We start from the raw sequence: 22435 nt of genomic DNA on the forward strand, positions 1-22435 counted from the left end.
AACAAGTTCATTTTCATTAAACGTGGGTGGCGTGAATGACTACCATGTAATACAATGTGTACGCCTATTTTAGAATAAACTTTGTGCCATTGAAGTACAGACGGCTTATTTGCATGAGTAAATTGTATTGTGGCTTGTCTGGTGCACCAACCCTATCGTAATCACGTGCACATCATGGAAATATTTACGGTCACCAGACTATTTGTATCAGTTTAGTGATGTTGAAGCCGCGAAGAGTGGTGGCGGTGTCATAAAAAAAATGAACCTGTGGTGTTGGTCGAAAAAGAGGATTTTTATATCCATTTATTTGCTTTTGAAACGTAATTAAATGAAAAAGACATCTACTAGTATGACTTGGATACATTCTCCGCCAGTCCCACGTTTTCTGGGAGTAAGTTTGGCTTGCAATTTTTGGTGTTGAACGAAGGGGTTTTACCGGTCTGAACCAGCACAGCACACGTAACGACCATCGACCAACCGCAGTTCAGACGAAGCTGTACGCGGCCATACGACGAGGAGCACACATACATTGAATGTCTTCGTGGTACATTTTTGGATCCAGTGGAAAAAGTTATTCTTGTGTTCAACCCGTTGTGTAGATGTTACATGAAGTTGGAATTGGTAACTATATTATATCTGAGTTGTGCAACACAACTCAGGCTGCCAGTTGGAAGTCATTTTTGTTAACTTCACACGAATTTAGGCGGTCAATTTTGTTTCCAAAATGATGGGATTTCCTAAACGGGGTGAGGACAACCTCACCCGAGCGACCTCACTATGCAAGAACTTCCAGCCGAATATGTTCAACAAAACCAAGTGCCAGAATTGCTTCAGAACCAGGGAAGCACACGACTTGGATGGAGCTGGAGGAAACAATGTGAGTATTGTCATTTATATTTTTAGTATTGACAAATAAGCAGTACATGATCGATATCAAGATGTATTGTAGAAGAACAAAATAAGGCGTAAAAAGACAGTGTAGGCCCTATAATTTATAAAATATAAAATAATATATTATAATATTATAATTTATAAATAAAGGAAAAGTTTCCGTATGGCGCCACCACTTTTTCATTTGATATGAAATAATATAGGAACTTATTTACCTGATTGATATATCCCTTTTTCTAAAAATGAGTGAAAAAGTGGTGGCGCCATGCGGAAAGTTATCCAGGAAAAGATGCTGAATATATAGTTGCGATAGCTACCCCGACGGCCGCCAGGCCGGAGGGTCCGGTTGCGAGATTCTCTTGAGCGGCAAACGACAATCTCTGGTCCTACACGTATAATTTCGACAGCTAGTCACCAGATTTGGCCCATTTTTATCACTTTCAAAAATCATGACACAAATTCTATGATTATGAACACGAACTTAATCCTCAATGTCTATTGAACACTCAAAACATCATTGAGAAAATATTTTTGAATAAAAAGGACAACAAACTTACCTTACCAGATCCCGGAGTGAATTCCCAGGTGTATATTTAAAACTGGCGCATCGCTTTGCAAACCCTTTATTTTTTCGTTGGACGAAACCATTCTGTGAAAGGGGTGTTACAAAGCAGTGCGTGCGTGCTATCCGTACATTGGCCGCCGTTCAATCATTATATGGCGCGCACAGTACTGCCTTGTTTCTCACAATGTTATACTATCAACCTCTTCCCATTTTACTCGTAGCCAAGTCTTTGACAATTACCAATAGTGTCCAGTGTCTTTAAGTCTTTGAAACAGAACCATGAAAGTATTCAGACATTTTAGGTTTTCCGTATTATGTAATAATAATAATAATAATAAGACTTGTAATGCGCACATATCCACCCTGCTGGGTGTTCAAGGCGCAGTATTGCTGATACTTTGCTGATTTAGCGTGTGAACAAAGCTTCACATACTTTATAACACTAAGTTCTGTGATTGAAATATGGAATATGGATGAGACCTACCTGCACAGTCTAGAGATGGATTGCATCACGTCATCGACCAGCATCGTTGATGAAACCTGTACGCTGTCAGTGGCTGAGAGTTGTGTGCAGCGCGTACACCCGCGTACACTTTTTCTTTGTTATCATAGAATCGCTCGATGACGCTTCATGCAATTCATATAACCATGGATTAGTTGTCGAAATCATATCCCAGATAATAAGTCTCACAAGGAGGAACGTCTATTGACAGGTGCTGTTTTAATTCTCATTGATGTTAAAGACTTTACACAAAATTATCTTTTATCACTTCACCCTCCAGCTGCTCAATTTTGGACAGAATAAAGATTAACTTTGGGCTGCTGTGGGGTCCGGTATTACATGTCATAGACATGTAGTGAGTTCTTGTAGATAATCTAGGCTCACGTTTATCACCTGTCAAGTGGTGATACTGAAAACAAAACCTTGACTGATCATAATCCAGACTGTTTTTTTTGCTCCCCTGAATGGTTGAAAGTGAGCCAAATAAAACAGAAGAGAGAATCATTATGTTTTAAAGAGGAATTTGCTTAGCTTAGTCGCTGAAAACTAAACATATTATATAAGTTTTAAATAACTTGATTGTGTGTGAACATTCAGTTAAGAAAAGGCACAACAATGCTACAGCACTACCGTAATTTTCGGATTATAAACCGCGGTTAATATGTTGATTTGACATTTTGTTGAACTCCTGAAATTTATTCGCCAAGCGGCTTGTATATATTGAAGAAGAAAAAAACAGCGTACATTTTTTTTAAAGAAACATCGTTAAAAAAAAAGCTTCAACAAAACAGACAGAAAAACTCATACACAAGCGCCAAACTCACTCTGAAAATTCTTTAAAAGCAAATATTGCTACACGGGACGACTCCACCAACCATGTCTGTCATTACAAGGCCATGCCTCGATTTTATTCCTAGATGAATGGGTCACAAAAAGTCCCAATTCTACTCCATAATAAATCCATCAGTCCAACAAGACCATTTTTTGTGTGTCCATATTTATGAACACTTGGGCGCCAAAATGATGTTCAGTGTCTCTGCATATAGTGGATTGGAAATAATTGTCATCCTCGGATCCATGATATAATCCGTGATGCATCACAATATAGTGGGGTCGAGCGCAGGCAACATCGTGAGAACGAGGATAGCTGCAAAAGAAGTAATAGTTGGGTTGCCCTTCCACATAGAGGAAAAAAACACATGCACATGCTAGTTGCCAAATTGCTTACTTCTTATAAGGTTTGGGTAATTTGTGTGTACATACACCCAAACCAAACGGTACACTCCCATCATGCTCGCCATACCTCAAAAAAGCTTATAATGGCAATGTGCAATGCCATGTACCCATTTCTCTAACAAAACATGTACTTTGAAAGAGTGGTAACAAACTAAAAGGCTTCCACTAAAAATAAAAACACACCCTAAAAGTTATTCCCACCCAAACCTGGGTACAACCCCACCTTCATCAACAATCCCACATAATTTTAACTTTAATATTTTTATGTAAGTTAGGCTTTTAGGGAGGTCCACATACTACTACAAAACTGAACAAATTATTATCCTCCCTAATCTTCTCTACTTATTTAAAACTTTAAATTTGAAGTTTCCTACCTAGTACTCTATTAAGACAAAAAACAACCTTGTGAAGAAAAAAACTAACAGGATTATGATTTATAAGGATGCGATGGCGCCACAACAAATTATATAAAAATTCAGAATTTCTCTGAGCGACTTGTCTAGTAAAAAAACTGAATTTCCGCCGTCTATTTTACTTGGCTTAAACTAAGTCTGTTGACTCTAATGTTCAATTATGATATAGCCGTCAGATGAGCTTACCAGTCAAACAACGCGACTGTATGGAGCTTCAATTATATTCTGATGACATTCTGCTTTATAAATACACATCAATGGCCTCGTTTTGCAGGCTCACTCTAATTACCGATGATTAATTCCGACCTAGTCCTAGGTGTTGTGAATGCAAACAGATCTGTGGAAACAATGAACTTAATGAGAAAATACAACCCAATAACACCGGTCCTTCAGTAAGCTAATGTACTTTCATGACACTATGGTAGGAGTTTGATTTACACGCGGAGATAGATTTTTCCTTGAAAATTATTCAGTTGTGGAAATTGGGACCATTAACTTTAGTTTGGTCCTTGAACTCAATCTTAACCTGAACAGAGTACAGTCTGGCTGTTTTTACAGTTCAAGATCATAAATTACAATTTCTTACTTGGTACATTTAGATGTTTCATTGAAATATTGATATAACAAAATTGTGGTTTTATTTGAAACTTAACAGGATTTAGTTGTGAAAGTGTCACCAAAAAGTATGCCTTCACAAAATATTTAAAAAAATTACATAGTATGTGTTTTGTGTCAGGACTGTCAGTTTTAAACGAAAGAAACAGATGATTAAGCTGACAAATAATTAATTGACTAACAGTAACAACAGTTTAAATTTTAGTCATGGTGTTACTGTTCAGTGTTTTCCTTCATCTCCCAAAATGTTTACTGGGTGCAGTTTGTCATCATCTTTTATGTATCAAGCTTAGACCACTGTTTATTTATGGTTTTGTATACTTTCTGTAGGATTCAAAGTTTTTATGAAAGAATAACCAACCGCAGGAATTTGTCAGTGTCATTGACTGCCTCTCTACCTGACAATACAGATCACTGATACTTTATGATTAGGGCCTACTGCATGGTTAAGTCTACTATTGAATTCAGTCCACTGAAACAGATGACAAAACCTCATAACCTACTGAAATATAAACTGGCCTCGCATCACAGGGAAATTTGGTGGGCGGATAGTTACAGTGCTCAAATTCAGACAACAAAATCTGAAGACCGTTAGAGCTTGAAGCTCAAGTTTTTGTTACTGGACCAGCAAATGACCAGAAACAACAAGAGGAACAAACTATCGACACAGTTTCATATTTAAATTGTTTTCATTTGAACATTTACAAGCAAAAGGAGAAGATGTATCTCATTTATCTCATTTGCTTTTATTTGGATTTGGGTACTTTTTTCAAAATAGCCACAGATTTACATTAAACTTGCAGGGTTTGAAGATAATGATAGTGGAAAGCTTCCCTTCAAATATTACTAACTGAGGTTGTGTAGTTTTTGAGAAATGAGTAAAACAAGTCACAAAATAATTTTTGTCTCAAAAGACCAAAATTATTTTAGCATGTAAAATCCCCTTAACCAGTTATTATACCAAAACCATTGCATAACTGGTTAATACGTTTTTACATGCTAAAACTGAGACGAAAATATTACTTTTACTCATGTTTCAAAAACTACAACACCTCAGTAAGTAAAGTTTCAAGGGAAGCTTTCTACTAAACTATCATAATCTTCAAACTGTGTAAGTTTAACGTAAATCTGTGGACATTGTGTTTTTTGTTAGGAACAAGTACAGACCACAGAATTGAAAGATAAATGTATTTATCAGTCGCAAAGTCAACCTTTGAATTTTTTTAATTTTCATTAAACATTTTTAAAGATCTACACAGTGAGGTGGCGGTATTATTACAAAGCTCAAGACCACTGGACTTTTCAGATTAAAAATTACTGGCCAAATGCTAAAACCACTGACCTTGGGGCTGTGGTCTACATTTGTGGTGTTATATACGTGTTATGTGGAGACATCTACTGTTGAATTGAGAGGGGGGAGGGGGGGGGGGGTTTGAACGCATTCTACTGGTTGAATTGCTCCACGCAGAATATGCACACGCTGATTCAACCAATGGAATGCAATCTTTTTGCGTCGTTATCGTTCTCGTTGCCGCTGCAGTAGGACCGGGCCTTGTCGGGCCTTTAGTCTTCAATGTAAGATGTTTAAAGTAAATGAAAAAAGGAAAAACATTATGTGGAACTTGCAGAGTACATTAAGAAACAATGTTTGTTTGTTCTTACTGACTGTATGAATTCTACAAATTCTTAATGGATTCCTTACTATTTTTTTTAATGAACGGCCAGTGATTCATCCACGCTGGGGAAAACATCTGGAGTTTCATTTGGATTTATGACAAATGTCTAGAGTATTTGCGAGTCTGAATTCTAGGAGTTGATGTCATACCTAAACGCTTGTGTTCGTGCACAAAACTGAACCCTGCCAATAATAGCATGAATTACACTCATTGTACAACATTCTCCCAGAAAAAAAAAATCTTGAGTAGGTTTATGAAAAAAGGGTCGTGACCTACGTGTGTGTACGTCTCCTTTAGCCATCATAACAATGCGGTTTTTAAACACTGTATTTGGTAGCGGTTCAACGGTCCTAGGCAAACTTTGTGAGAGGAGAATAGAATATTGAATTTCACACTTTCATCCAGTTGCAGGGAGCTATTAATCATTAGTGTACAGTACATTGTCCACATTGACTTTGTGAATTGGTTCTCTGGTTCAGGGTTGAAAAGTTTGATTCTTGTTGTATGTCTGGCCTTGTTTGGGAAATAGAAAAGAAAAACAGCATACGCCTACTATGTGTCAATTGTCTGAAAACATCCAAACAATGAATGTTAAAAATGACAGACACTCCATCAGCACTGAATAAAACTTCAGTTAAAAATAGTTTTTCCACTGGCACTTTAATATTGTAAATGTAGAATGTTTTCAAATCAATTCAAAAACAAACTCGTAAATTTTTTGGATCGTTTCGTTTCCTTTTTTACTCTCAATTTATTATTCTTATAGTGGAACGAAAGTAGTTTTAGTGAGGTGATCAATGGAAATATAAATACATTTGCGATTTAATGTAGTGTTATTTAAATTTTTAAGTTATCACTGACTTGTATCACTGGCTTTTATCATGAAATGAAATGAAGCAAGATAAAGTGAAATCAGTCTTGAAAGCTCAGTTACAGATCCTCCAGACAAATATTTCTGTCTGATATATTGTCAGAGTCAAGGAAAATGTAAATGAAGACCCTAGACATCGAAGCTCATTTCAATTGCTGCAACTGAAATAAACCTGATCTTTGAATGTGTGCACTAAGCCCGTCACAGAATATACGCCTATTTTCAATGCCCTCTAAATTTGATGGAATTGGTCTTCAGGTTGGTGTATCCAGTGTTTCGTGAAAAATAAGAGGTTTAAAAGAATTAATTTGATGTTAATAAACAACAATGTACATGTTCATTCCCTATTAATGAGACAGGCGACTGAATTTTGTTCAACTTTAGCCTATTGGCAATAGGCTGAAGTTAAACAAAATTCAGTCGCCTGTTTAGTATTGCTACTACTTACACATAATATTCAAAAGACTAAACATTTATTAATTGTTTTTTTTCCCCCCAATCTTTTATCCAGAAGCCCAAGAAAGTTCTATTATGCGGATATTTGTTCATCGCACCGGGGTTAGACCCTGAGAACCCTATGTCACGCTCAAGGGTAAGTTTACATTCTATCTTTTCAAAGGTGTCGGCCGGAAAGAACAGTCATACATACATAGTACATGACATATTATTCATTGTCAGTGAGTATGAACACAGGAATTTTAAGAACGTTGTGCAACAGTCCACTATAACTGTAGTTTAGAATTTGCAGTTGGGCTCAGTGTATTTGCACAGGTCGATTGGTAAATAGAGCAGGGTGAAGACACGTACACAGTTTATCTTGGACGAAGCGTTTTTTTTTTTTGAGTGAGCGTAGCAGACCATGGAGCGCTGGTTGCTACACACTGGGCATGAAGAGTGGAAAAAAGTCAAGATATGTCAAGTGTTGATGCTTGCGAAAATATGAGGATTTTGAGAATTTGTGTGGGTTGATAAACCAATGTTTTCCTCAATAAGGCCTGCCAGCTTTATCTAGTGGAACTGTGCATTTTATTTTAACCATGGGCCAGCAGGCATGGAAGTTCATTCTTGTATGGGTATGGAAACTTCCATTCATAAAAAATTATAATCTGTGAATCTTTTCAAGAGAGATTTTTTGGTAGCCATTTTTTTCCTGAATCCACACAAAGTATAAGGCCATACTGGTAATACCATACAGCACACATATTAGCACATCGTCCAAGACTGTGTACTCTCTTCTCTTCTCTGGAGGTCTCAAGGCAATCTATGAAGGCACCATACATAGCGCTGGCCTCGCTCACGCTGTCTAATCTTGATCCGACACTCCAGCTGCTCATCATGCGAAAGAGGAACAAGAACTACATCAGAACTTCTTTTATTCAATTTTTTTTCCCCTGCACTATCACCATCACTATAAACTTTGCAGTGGGTCTGAGAATTTGTTTCAGACCAGCCAGGGACCCTCTTTCAATCCCCCGATAAGGGGTGAACATTTCTACCGCCAGTAGCTGGCCTTGATTCTATTGACAAATGTTTGTTATTCATGCCCTGGCTGTTACCAATAGGTGTTTTGATGTCACTTACAGGAGAGCCGTGATTTGTAACATTTGGATAAAGACAAATAACTCACTGGGTTTATATTGGAGTGGCCCTGTCTGGGATTCTGTCATGGGAATAACACTGTAATGGATGTCTTTCTTTTGATTGTTTTGGGGTTCGTTCTGCCTTGATACTATTTAGGTGTTTTGTTGGCAAGCAATTTGGGTCCACAGTTTTGGTTGTTTATTCTTTGTGTTCAATGTTAGGTAACCTAAACGGAACCGTTTCGGAGTTAGAAAGTCAATTTATAGGCTGCAGGCGCTTTGCAGAGAAAATTGTCATAAACTACTATTCGGGAGTCACAATGACAATTCGTGGGGGGCCTTATGCTTTTCCTACTAATGTATTTGTAGTGGAAAACAAATTTAGTATGAAACTAAGCAGCTCAATGAATTGGGCACCAGAGAGCAACTTTTAAAGGGTCTGGAATACCTGCTTATTCTCGACCACTCACCAGATTAAAGCTATTTAAGCAATAACACTTGGCCAGTGCCCCCCCCCCCCCACTAAATAATCTTTGTATTCTTCTTGAGCTATTCTGTTTAAAACCTCCTAAAAAGACGGCAAGTACATCAACAAAACAAATGTTGTAGGTCTTGGAAAAGTAATTGTGGTCTAGTTGCAACTATTCCTAAATTGAAACGAGAGGCAGCATTGATAGTCTGGGTGTTGTTTGTTAGAATTTGTGGCCATGGCTGTTGCTGTAGTTAGGTTGTTGCCTCAATGCTTGTTAATGTGGTGATCAATGCGATCCGCTTTCTAATTTGGAAATAGCCTTAATTTGACACCTGATAATGAGTTGAATTTTATGGGGATTTTTATGTCTGGATTGCGTTATGACAAAAACATTTTTGTCTGGTTTTGCAACAGCCAGTGTCTTTTTGTGTTATTTTTCCTTATTTAATGACATCCTAGACCAGGTCAATGCTGTTAAAAATAACTCAAGTGTTTATTTGTGTGTCTAACCATCTAGCAGTAAAATCCCCAGTTCCTGGTGTTGACTTCCACCATTATTTTGTATTGTTGTCATAGCAACTTGCTGTGGTGTCTGCCATGTGTTGGCAGTTATTTCTTATTTGTGCATAATATGTGTATCATAGGATGTGGGTTTAAAACCGGGATATCTCATAACAAAACCAACAAGTAGGTAGGTGTGGGACTGCAACCCAGTTCTCTCAATCCACTGGGTTCCTTTCAATTACTGATTGTGCAATGTGGGCCTGAAACAGTGTACACACACTATCTCTATAACCCTAGGATCATTTTTCTAGGCCATAATGAGTTGGACAAACTTTGATGCCCTAAATGATAGTGGAACAAAATACATACACAGTCATTCCCTTCAGTCCCTACATTTTGTGTAGGATTTAAGCATACATGTTCATACACTGTAGGGTTCTTTCAGTGTAGTATTTTTTAAATTTTCCTAGACAGTTCACACTGTTTACATCCAGAATGGTAGAATGTTGACATTAAGTATGCAAGATGGCAGAAAGTAAACCACTTTGAAAATTGTATTGATCATGTTGTAGAAAAGAACTCGGTGGTTGGTCTTTGCGCTATCTGCATCCGCTTCAGTCATTGACGTTTCACACGTATCAATGTAATGTTCACAGCTATCGATGTGATCCTTCTCTGCAGTGGAATGGCTCCAGCGCAGCGTGATCGTAACCCGAGATTGAATTGATGATGTTATACAGGGAGAAGGCATACAGGGACCTTAAACTGAGCCACCACGGGAGGATCATTAGCAGTCTTAGAATTCTCACAAATTGGCCGAGGCTCCTGACCTCTGTCTAAAGTTTCTAAATAAAGAAGACACAGATGAAGAATTATGTGATACTGAAAACAATGATTATGTACAGTCCTGTGCTTAGGTCAATACAGTTTGTGAAACGAACCAGCTGTTTTTTTTTTAAATCTGGTTCTTAACTCCTGGTTGTAGTGTTTTTAATTTCTTGTTGTTCAGTGTTGTTAAAACCTATTTGCTGAAGGTCCATGTAGATGTAGTCTCCACTTTAGGCCCCTGACTACTTGGAGACCATGGACGCCCTGGTGTTTGTTGCCCTAGCCTTGGACTTGGTGCCCCTTCAAATATTTCCAATAGAAATTGTTTTCCCTGTGGAAAATGAAAATGGTCTTGCTCTCTTAAAAATGAAATGTCAGGCCTACCACTGCTTCAATTATGTTGAGTGAAGCTGATTCTGTACACTTTACTTGTTCAAAGTCAGTGGTGGTAGTGTGGGGGGAGGGGGCAGCTTTTTCTTTGAGTAGAATTTCTAAACATTTTGTATCACCTTAATTTAGAATGTTCAGTACAGTGCAGTAGGCTACATGTGCAGTGTGCAGACATCCATCTGCTGACCGCTCCCGGCATTAACGTTTGCATTAAAGTTGCATGGCCTTCATGTATGGCCCATCTTTTTTTTCTCTGTAGAGTGATACTGTTTCAAAACGAAAGACATACCTTTTATCATGCTATGGTCAATGCACAACATATGTTTGTGAAATTGATTGTACATGGCCGATGGATGTTTTCGATGAGTCGGGAACCTGACAATAATTCATCATTAGTTTCTAATTAACTACATGTACCACTAATCATTGGCCGATGTTTTCATGCAATTTAGTTTATAATAATCAAAAGCAATATAAACCACAAGGGAAATACCACAAGGGAAACTGACTGAAAAAAGCAATAATCAAAGCAATAATCAAACGCTTACAACTTTCCTGAATCTATCAAAGTAGCCAACTCAAATTAAAAATGTAAGTTTTTTCAGGTCAAACTGGCCATAATTCAGGTCTAGCATCTTTAAGTTGAAGATATGGAGCATTACTGCCACAGGGCATTATTGCTAGCTGCCCAGTAATCAACTCACACAATTTGATCAATCGTTATAATTGTAGCAATGTCCACAATACCATCAATGCTCGGTTACCAGACACAAGAGGTTTGTCGTTTATATGTTGTGGTCGTCATTATTAGATCAGTGCTTGACGTTAACGTCGTTATGGGTTGGGTTACATGATGGTTTGTGCCATCGTTTTTTATTTTATTTACTGTAGCCTAAGTGTTTATATTTTATTTGCTTATTAAAAATACAATTCTCGCATTGGGAATTGTAGAGGCCTACATGTATGTCAACATCATGTGAAAGTATCTGCTTTGTTGTGTACATTATGTAGGATGTTATTTTGATAACTGTCTGGCTATTTATTGCTGCATGGAGTCAATTTAAAATCAGGTGAGTGATTTCACAAAGAGCTCAAATTCATTATAACTGCTTTGTGAAATCAAGCCCAGGGCTCTGATAGCCATGCACTTAAACTACACAAGCTACTAGTCCATCAAGTTTTCATACATTAATATCTGTTTGACAGCTTAAAATCATCACAATTATTCCTTTTTTGTCAAGAGTACAAAAATAACAATTAAACCATTAAACCAATACCTCAGTTCTCTATTATAAATAATGAAAGTTCATCTTTTCAGCATAATTGAATGAAGGAATACAGCTGTGATAATGACTTCCATCCTTATCATGACAATCATTGTGGTTTGTCATATTTCTGTACTACAGTAACAGAAGTATACTGACCTTGACATTCTTCATCAAGGGCTTGTGATGTGGTTTAATTGAGTGTGTTTAAAGGCAGTGGACACTATTGGAAATTGTCAAAGACTAGCCTTCACAGTTGGTGTATCTCAACATATGCATAAAATAACAAACCTGTGAAAATTTGAGCTCAATAGGTCATCGAAGTTGCGAGATAGTAATGAAAGAAAAATAACCCTTGTCACACGAAGTTGTGTGCGTTTAGATGGTTGATTTCGAGACCTCAAGTTCTAAATCTGAGGTCTCAAAATCAAATTCGTGGAAAAATACTTCCTACTCGAAAACTATGGCACTTCAGAGGGTGCCGTTTCTCACTGTTTATACCATCAACCTCTCTCTATTACTCGTCACCAAGAAAGGTTTTATGGCAATAATTATTTTGAGTAATTACCAATAGTGTCCACTGCCTTTAATGAAAAGTCAGCAGGCAATGGAGGTTTTACATGTGCACAATGATACAGACGCGAGCTGCACCTTTTGGTATCCTCTGCTGTTCTTGTAGTGTAGGCATGTGAATGAAGTGTGAGGTTAACTAGACGTGTATTTGTGGTTCTTTAACACGACCATCCCTGAGCTTGTTTGATCAAAGTTTTATGGTAAATCATATTTGGTGTCAAGCTGGGGAAGTTCATTAAATGTTTTGGTTGGAAATATTTTTAAAGATTTTGGTGTATAGTTATTTTAAAAAGGCATTGTTTACTTGCTTATTACTTAGTCTTGAAGTACTTTAATATACATTCATAAATACCTAAGACAGTTTATCCATTCTGATTGGTCGAGAGGGCATCTTGAGGGGTTGTTTGAACGGATGATATAACACCAGTAAAAAGTGTTATACTATGGGCGTGACACGCGAGCTTGCACATGCGCTTATAAGACAGTTTCTTCATTCCTATTATTCAAGAGCAATGGCTGAAACAGTTGTGCCACATCATGCGATACGCGCGACGCGCACATCTTCTACTTATATAAGGAGTTGTTTACCCGAGGGCCTTACCATTTCATAGCTGGAGGTATGTTGTGTTGATGAAGAATTATAATGTTTGCATTTAATTTACCTTTTAAACAATGTGTTGATGTTTTCTGACCGAAAAGGTATTTGTGAATGGGAATCAAAGTGTGTTGAATCGGTTTTCAACTTCGTCTCGGTAAAATGGTTAAGTCAAGGCCTCGGCGCAGGTTTAAACCACTAGTTGAAAACCTCTTCAGCACACATTGATTCCCTTAATAATATGCACATATGATTTACTGCAATGTTATTCTAGATTGTGCATTTCGTCTGCTCAGAATGAGAACTATGTATAGGCCTACAATGTAAGGTCATTAATGGAAATTTCATATATATCTGTAATGATCAAAAGGTCATTAAATGAAAAATGCGTACACATTGGAAATACTTTAAAGTCCACTCTTGATCAATGGGCCAATTTACCAGTAGCTCCCAAATATGCAATTAAGCAATTTCATGTAACCCATGGAAACAAATTGCACTATTTAATGAGCTCGTAGTTCCGAGCAGATGATATGTAAGGTGGGTGCATTCAATGTCCCTTAAGACACATTGCATGTCAGTTCATACTTAGCATCGCAGGTGGAAATTATTGTATTTTGTACAATTTTCATCTAGCATGAGAGGCAGCTTTAAGTCATTACAAATATCCGAATACAATTAAATAATTAAGCCCATTTCTTGGTAATGTAACAAGATTTAGATCCAGGCAGCTTTTCCATGTTACTAATAAAACACCAACGTTAATTTACACCACTGCTCAATATTTGCTGAAGTGAATATTAAATTTCACATTTTTATAACAGACCTCATGTTTCAACAAACATGGTTTCCTGATAAGAAAATACACAATGGTTGTGGGTTTGTAGTTGAAACCAACTACCGAGTACCGATTAATTCGCAGGTTACCACGCAGGTTACCAGTGTTCCACAAACCCAATAAGTCACCGGTACCCTGTGGCCATTTTCAACGCAGTGCCAAAGCACACTGAAGTGACATGTTTAACCAAAAACAGCATTGTGTACAAATTGGCATGTCGTGGCAGTACATTGTACATGACGTACATGGGGGTACAAACATGTACTGTACACACCTAGAGTGAAACACCAATGGGTTCACAGATTACCACACAAAGTCATGCTCTTGATGAACTTGTCCAGGCTACACGAACTTGTCCAGGCTACACAGGTTGCGGTTGGTTGGTCATGGTGACTTCTCAATCGGCTTCCATTTGGTACACGACTATGTCCACTTTTGAACCCATTTAGAAGGCCCGGAATTTCATCTTTGAAAGGGCAAGGTCACGTGCATTTTGTAAAGGGCACTTTCATAGGAAATCTTAAAGACAGGGGCAGCAAGGTCAAGACCAGGGGCAACGGAGGCCATGGCCTGCATGAATTTTGAGAAAAAATCTATGAGACTGTAGGGCTTGAAGCTTAACTTTGTTTCTGGTTCTGAATGTTTTCTTTTGCAATACCAGAATCAAAATGAGTAAAACAACTGTACAGTTATCTCTTATAATTAATCGCTATACATGTAATTAAAACATGAATTTTCCAAAACGACACAATGGTGTAACAACCTACACATTGTAAACTCAACGATGGTGTAGAACAATACATGTAGGTTATAATGTGATGTACATAAACTGTCATTCTCATACATACACTGTAACTAACAGACTGTACTTGAGCATAATAGTGTATGACACTACCAATAATAAATAACATTAATATTTTATCGTGCCGGTTACTCTCAACCCAACGCTATCTTCTCCCTTCCACACAGATTGCTGCAAGGCTTTCACAATCCCTTATCTATCATGTTAGGCCCAGGAAGGTGCAGTTTTTAATATTTGCTTAGACCATACCTGAAAGGAAGAGCTACACAGGGAATAAAATGAAAAGAGAGAAGAAAAAAAAGAAAAGAAGTGGGTCTATAGCTACTTCAGCGAAGATAAGCGCATTCCAGTTGACACTGTGTACTTTTGGTGTCAATGTTATCTCTCGTGGTCCTGCCTGTCACTTGTACAATGATTTGTTGCTGTTTGTCCGGCCGGCAGGGGAGGGCAGGCAATGACCTTTGACCTCAACCCGGAATGCGAGCTTTGTGTACAGTGTTGATAAAATAAAGTTGAGAGTCCAAATGCGACTGGTTTTATTATAATGTAGTTTTGGTTTTGAGGCAGACAAAAAAGTGGCACATTAGGATTTTATTGCAGTTTTATAAATGGATTTTCTATGATTTCATTGCAGTTTTATTGACATTGTTGTACTTTTTGTGCATGATATTTATGATCTTGCACACTTAATTCCTGTGAGCTACTGGTATAGATGGAATGGAATTCACAGTTTTCTTGTCAAAATATATTTTTTTCTTCTTCATTATGATAAGCCTGGTAAATGTTTGCAAAACAGCTTTTAAAACTAATATATGTAGTATGCATGGTATATCTATACGGTAAAAGATAAGTTGGCTACATCAAAGTTAGCTTGTTTCTATTGTATTGTGTTTTGGTGGTCTACATCTGGTAGGAAAGTTATGGAAAGAGGTCTCCTGAATTCAAATAGGATTAACAGACCTGGAATTTATCATTGCAGGAGAATTGAGAATGGGTATTTTTCCTTAAAAGGGTATTTTTTTTATCAGAATTTCCAAGGACCTTTTGGGAGGCAGTAAGGCCGAGATCTAAAATTAAAAATTAAATAGGAGCCAAGATTAATCTTAACTGCAAATCAATCTTAATTGCTAGGAAAAATGTGATCACAACATAAATCCTGACAACTCATTTTTGCAGATGTATCTCAGTACTTTGTAAAATGAAGTCCAGAGCTGCTGAGGCATCTTATCCCCAGTGGTCTTCTTGAATTCCTGAGTAGTTCAAGGGTGTACTGAGGCAGTTGCCCCCTATTCATTGCACTGGTGCCCCTTGATTTCTTCTGATAGAAATTTCCGTTTTCCTCATAGAGGTGCTTTGTACCAAGGGGAAAACACCTTGATGCCCTTGCCCTTTCAAAAATGAAGCAATATGGCAAAATTTCATGGAGCAGTGTAAGCAGAAAACTTTGTTCTAACTATTTTGTTTTTGCCTAGCAGAAATGGGCAGAAAACCAGTCACAAGTTGTACATGTGACATGGTGTTTTGGCTGGTAACCCTGTTTTGGTAAGCATAATTTTGTACCATAGAGGTAGAAATAGTTTGTACCAACAAACATGTACCAGTTGATAAACTTTTAATGGAAATGTTTGTCTGTTTATATGTTGTCTTTCTCACTGATTGGTTGAAGATTCTTCGTGAAAAATAGAACGTTCTTAAGTGTTTTTGTGTCATGTTAAAAAAAAATAATAATAATAATAAAAAGAGCTAGTCTAACTCTTGACTTTGTTCTCTGCATTTGAAACTTCCCAGGTTGTCTGTGCTTCCATAAACTAATGATATATCGGTGACCAAGTGTCTCTGGATTATTACTCAATCCAGGGGGCTGTTTTTGTTTCCAAGTTCTCAAGGATCTGAAAGTTGCAGACACGATAATGAACTCTAAATATTTGGACTAATTCGTCCAGGGAATTGCCTGGTTGTCGGTTTGGATGCTGTTAACTTCTGATTGTTAAATGTGAAACAAAAATGTCTGCCATGGTCTATGTGAGGTTTTTTTATTTTGTGAGGGTAGCATCGATTGCTTTGGACTTGTAGAGTTTCACTTCTTCTTAGTTTAGTTAAGTTTTGTTGGTTAAAATTGCTAACCTATAATGGTCTGGGAGTGATGGCGGTCGCCAAACTTGAAAACGAGAAAAACACTTCAATGCTGTGTCCATGTAATCACACAACTATAAAAATTGATTTTTTTTAAATGTACAAAATAAAATGATTGATTTTAATGTGGTATCTGTTTGCTGCGTTGTATTGATTTGTGACCTTGCCGGAGTCTCCACTTGAACAGCTTTGAATGGGTTTGTTGTTGCAGGTATTCTCATTAATTATACTTCATTAAAGCAAAGATGTAATACCATCTGTACTTTTATTTGAAAATCATTGTTTTTGAAATTGTTTGACTTTGAATCTAATGACGGTATTGATCTGACTAAGCCAACAATTTGACCAACTTTCTGTTGTTGAACAATTAAAAGAAAAAGGTATTTTATAATGCTATCATTGAATTATATCATACTTCTTAGTAAGACATTCTTAAAGAGTGCATTTTGGTTCTGAGAGAACTCTCAATGCGCTTCTTGACTGGCATCAGATGACTCAGTGGTTTCTTCTCCTGCCTTTCACCTCTGTGGACCCGGTTCCAATCCCACCCCAGACCAGAGCCTGGCATGTGGATTGGGCTTTCAGTCCCTACTTGAGTGCATGCATGGGTGTTCCCCATTTGGGGTTTCCTCTCGCATATTTCTGCTTGTTTCCCATTCATCCTGCTTTTGGCCCCAATTGTGCCGTTGGTTGTGTAATAAACAAAACAATAAAAATACATAAATGGAAGCATTTCAAATTATTAAAATAACCCCCCCTTTAAGAAGAAGAAGAAGAAGCAAAAATTGCTAAAAAGGCACAAGGTGTACAAAAGAAATCTTTCTATCAGAAAAGATTGAGTTAAAAAAGGGTGAACTTAGTTCCAATGTTTTCCCATGAGTTAAGGTGTCTGTTTTAAACACCATTTTTTAGGAGTGAAGTGTCTCTTTTAAACCCTAGTTTCCTTGAGTGATTTACTAGGATCCTTCCTCACTGCCAAGTCTAACATATCAATTCCTAATGATAACTCAGCACCCAGGCTGTTTGACGCTGATTATGGTTGCAGGCCCCAATGCCATGTAAAGCATTTATAACCAGGGCTTGAATATAGGGCAAAAATCAAAAATCCTGCTGGGCTTTGTAGCTCATTGGGTTACTGTCTGACCAGAATAGTTTTTGTGCACGTTTATTTGGACTTACGCTGAGATAAGGTTTATCTTATTTGTCTTTATACAAGTATACTTGTTACCAAACAGAATTTAAAGAAAACAGTACAACAGAATCAACCAAAACATGGAGTGAATTTTGATGAGTTCAAAATATGTCATTCTCGAATCAACACAGACACACATTGCCAATGAATCTTAATTACTAAACAGAATTGAAATAAATTTCACAAAGAAAACAGTTCAACAGAATCCACCAAAACATGGAGAGGATTTTGATGAGTTCGAAATATGATATTCTCGAATCAACACAGACACACATTGAATTGAACAGAACTAAACAGAATTGAAAGAAACTTCTCATAGACAACAGTACAACAGAGTTGGATTTTGACGAGTTTGAAATGGGTAATGCATTCTTGAATTTAACACAGACACACATTGCCACTGACAACACCAGCATCACAAAATATACATTGGTCCTGGTAGCACCTTTTCTTTCCTCTGAATAACCCCTCGGACACCCCCCCCCCCTTAGTTGGTGGTTTTTAAGTGGCCTGATTTGTATTCTTCCCCATACCCATTCATTGGAGAAAGAAAAGTGGCAAGGTCTCATAAAAGAGACATCACTGAGAGACATGCGAGAGGGTCGCGGCTGGTCATAGTAGGTTTTGTGTGTGGACAAGTTGCGGAAATGGGATATCTGTGTGAAAAGTTTTTGTCCAGGAATCTTGAAGTTTGTCTTCATATTTTGGTTCTTAGCAAAAATATGGGTCGTTCTTCTTGCAGTACTTCAAAGTGGAGATAAAACTATTTAAATTTAAATCATGTGTAGTTTTACCCCCGAACAAAGATATTGACAAAATTGGGAGACCACCAACATAGGGCTAGATAGCTCAGTTGGTAGAGCGCCGGCACGTTAAACCGGAGGTCGTTGGTTCAAATCCCGCTCGAGTCAATTTTTCTTTGTTCAATCCAAAAAATCATTTAAAAATGTACCCAGTCAGTTTCCCTTGTGGTTTATTATTTAGTTTTATATTAAACTGAAAATCTCAAGTCTAGTTGAAGTTAGAAGACACTGAACATAATTTGTTTTACGTCGCCTTACAATACTTCTATTTAGAGGCAAGCGCGTTACAGCAGAGTCAAGAATGTCTTGTGCATGTTAGCTACACAGTAATGACTTGATTTGGAGAGGTAACGCCAGGAGTAAATGTACAGCTATATTCACCACCAATGAAAGACAGTATTGTATGGCTTTAGATATAGTCACCAGTAATTACTTTATGCACCCAGGTTCTATGTCTCTTTTTTCTCTATTCCAAGACTTATCTTACGACAAGGAACTTAAGGCAGAACCTTAAGACCAAACTCGGCTGAACTCTCCCTTTTTATGAGCTTTGTTCACCGCCTGACATCACACAAAGAGAATAGGGTTGCATTGTTCTGTTTGGGAAGATGACGTGCTATAGGCTCATCCTTCGTCCAGAGCTGTCCCATTTTAAACGGTAGAGAAAGACTGGAGTGATGCCGTTGAATGGGCCGTTTCCACCTGCGCTAATCCGTCCATTCATCAAGGCTCTCTCCAGATAGAAAGAAATCCTTGGGTTGACTTGGGCAATGTGTTCGAAAAGCCTTCCCCAAGGACAATCACAGTTTTTTTTATTTTAATTTTTTGTTGTGTTCGGTTGGAAGGAGCATCGTGATGCGACATTTTCTTCTGAAGAAACAATTGTTGTTATGGTTCAAAGGTGGTAGCCGCAAGTGTGTTGAATTAACAGGAGGGAGGGTTTGACTTCGAGATGTGACTGCCGAGCGGCCCCTTGATGGTTTTTGAGTCGTACTTCTAGAGACCCTGGGTGGCTGGAAGTGCCAGATGAGATAATTTCAAGTCAATTTCACAGCTTGATTGTCACATGTTTACATCCACCTGAAGAGATCTTATCTTAATCTTACTCTTTCACCTGACCTTATTTACACCTTTTGATCGAAGGTATCGGCCCCGGATAAGAAAAAAGTTTTTGCCAAATCCAAAGAAGTGGGATCCAGGTTGTTCAATGGCAGTGTTTTCACACGGAAGAAAACGGTTAAGCTAGCTCTAAAGCTGGGCGTCCTAAATGAAAACAGGAGACCAAAAGGCACCCAGTTAAAATCCTCTGGCTAGGAAAAAAAAGGGTTGACCATTCCTCTTATCCTAAGATATTTCCATTTTTCATGCTAAATTCATCCTTTTTTAGTTGTGGTTTTGTTTCAGAAAATCGTGCATCAATCAGTGAAATCAAAGATAAAGTGCACAGTGTCTTATTTGTTTGTCTGTGTTTTCCTAGTGGTTGCGGTTTTTCAATGAGACTTGCGTTTTTTGTGCGTCTCTTATTCATGCATGAATATCCCCCTGGCCACCAAATCTTACTTGCACGGTACCTCGTTACTTATCTTTGTCCATACAGTGCCAGAGACTTCAAGGACTTTTTCCTTCGCTAAGTAAGCCAATGAGCTTTACTCGACCAACATTTGTACATACTCAGATGTAGCTTTGCTTATGGAAGGCTTCGCTAGGGATAATCCTTCTGTGTTACACAGCACAAAGCCAGCCAGGGCCTCCTGTTACAACAGCCCTAGAGCCTTCTAGATGTACAGTATGAATCAGATGACCCAGTATTATTGTCAATGGGATCGAATCGAACCTTATCGGCAGTCCATACCGCCCCCCTCTCCTCCTTCTGACCTTTTTGGAATATAGCCTCAGACCACCTTTCCCACGAACCTTACACTGTGATTGTATTGCAAACGCAGCTAGTCGCCAACATCGTTTTTTATATGAACACGCTTCAAGACACAGGAAGTCTTGTGATTAGTTGTAAGACAGATAGGACCTGGAGTTATTTGGCTCAGGAAATCACTGACCAGTTTACTTTTTTTTATCTGCTGTCCCCATCTTTGTCTTATTTCCAGAACTCGCTGTATAAAATAGCGACTGTTAGTTATACTTTGAAACAAGGCGCCAGACTTATTTTCTTCCCCTCTGTTTGGCTTGAATGGTTTTGAATAGGAGAGAAGCAGGTCAGCTCTCCCATCTTGGGTCATGTTCCCAGAACCCCCATGAAATAGCCAACATTGAGTGTTAGGCAGTGTCTGTGAACAAGTAAATAGCTTTGGCAGTAGCTCAGATTAGAATGCTATTAGAGGAACACGCTGCCTCGGTTTGGACTAGTTGGTCTATAAAAAGTGTTTGTAACCGTTTGTTATGGTTAGAAAGATGTTTTAAAAGTAGAATACATTGATCTACACAAATATGCCTCGTAAATTGCGTGGTTTTCCTTCTACCTCGTCGACTAACACGATCCGTCATTTATGGTTGACTCCCATGAATGGCCGACCGTGTCGGTTCGCAAAATAAAAGGAAAACCATGCAATTTCGAGGCAAATTTGTGTGGATCATTATATTCTACTTTGAAGTTATCTATCTAACCATGCATTTTATAACGAACGGTTTCAAACGCTTTTCAACGACCAACTCGTCCGATCCTAGGCAACGTGTTCCTTTTTAAAAGTCATGTTCTGCCGTCATGCGTTCAGCCAATATGGTCTTACCCGTTCAGCCAATATGGTCTTACCCGTAGTCCAAGACGGGCAACTCAGACTTTGCCCTTTTTTTTTTTTACAAGGATGAAGAGTTTTTGTCCTGGGCTCTTCTTGGTTGCGGTGGTTTTGAGTGGAAGAAAAACAGACCATGGCTCGATTTCTTAGAGTTGCTTTCATAAGCAGAAAATAGTACTAAATGTATTTCTGCTCATAGCAGAAATAAGCATTTCTGTTATGAGCAGGATCCATGCATCTATTCAGTTGGTAAATGTGTTTATGGTTCTTGACTGTAACCTTATTCTGGTAAGCATAAATTTATTGTGCTTCTGGCAAAATTTGTGCATAAGGAGCTTTTATGACATTAGGCCCAGTCCTCACCACTTGAGTTATTTATGTGTAGGCTTAATTCTTGCTCTAATAATCTTTTTAAAAAATCTGGGTTTTACAGATTCTGCTGAGGAATCAAAATACTTGTTTCACAACTATAAGAAGAACGAATACTGACAAACACACTTTTAAATTTCAGAAATTTAATAATTTATAATAAATAAAATAATGTAGTTTGATGTATCTGTCAAATATGGCTTTCTCAACATTTCTTTACCTCCGTCTGTCTAGCAAATACAGTATAACAGGTGACTCGGGTCAATCCCAGCCTCAGGTGTCCGCCGTAAATAATTACACATATTTCATACTAATCCATCAACAACAAAAAAAAAAAAAAAAATGAGGAAAAAAGAGAGAGCCACAGCATCCAGGTAACCACTGGAGAGAACCCAGTCTTGCAGAAATAAATTTGCTTTTCATTGTAAACCCACAATCTTTATGCCAAGTTAACCCCATATACCAGAAACCTTGCCTAATGGTACGTGGTTTAAACACAGTACTTTAACCCAGACCCATTTTTTCTCTCTTTTTCCCTCTTTTGAAATTCCTCTGGGGTTTACACTATCAGACAG

General features: G+C 37.9%; 1 protein-coding gene across 3 annotated transcripts in view; it reads left to right on the plus strand.

Annotated features, from left to right (window-relative positions):
- Window positions 1-234: 234 nt before the first annotated feature.
- The window catches only part of LOC139943821 (uncharacterized), a 113066-nt gene continuing 90865 nt past the window's right edge, over window positions 235-22435 (plus strand). For all 3 annotated transcript variants that reach the window (XM_071940647.1, XM_071940648.1, XM_071940650.1), the window contains exons 1-2: window positions 235-877; window positions 7281-7361. In XM_071940647.1, the coding sequence (XP_071796748.1) occupies window positions 725-877; window positions 7281-7361 (234 nt within the window). In that variant the 5' untranslated portion in view covers window positions 235-724. The remainder of the gene's footprint in view (window positions 878-7280; window positions 7362-22435) is intronic.

This window comes from Asterias amurensis, chromosome 11 (genome assembly GCF_032118995.1).
Source record: "Asterias amurensis chromosome 11, ASM3211899v1".
Taxonomy (NCBI): domain Eukaryota; kingdom Metazoa; phylum Echinodermata; class Asteroidea; order Forcipulatida; family Asteriidae; genus Asterias; species Asterias amurensis.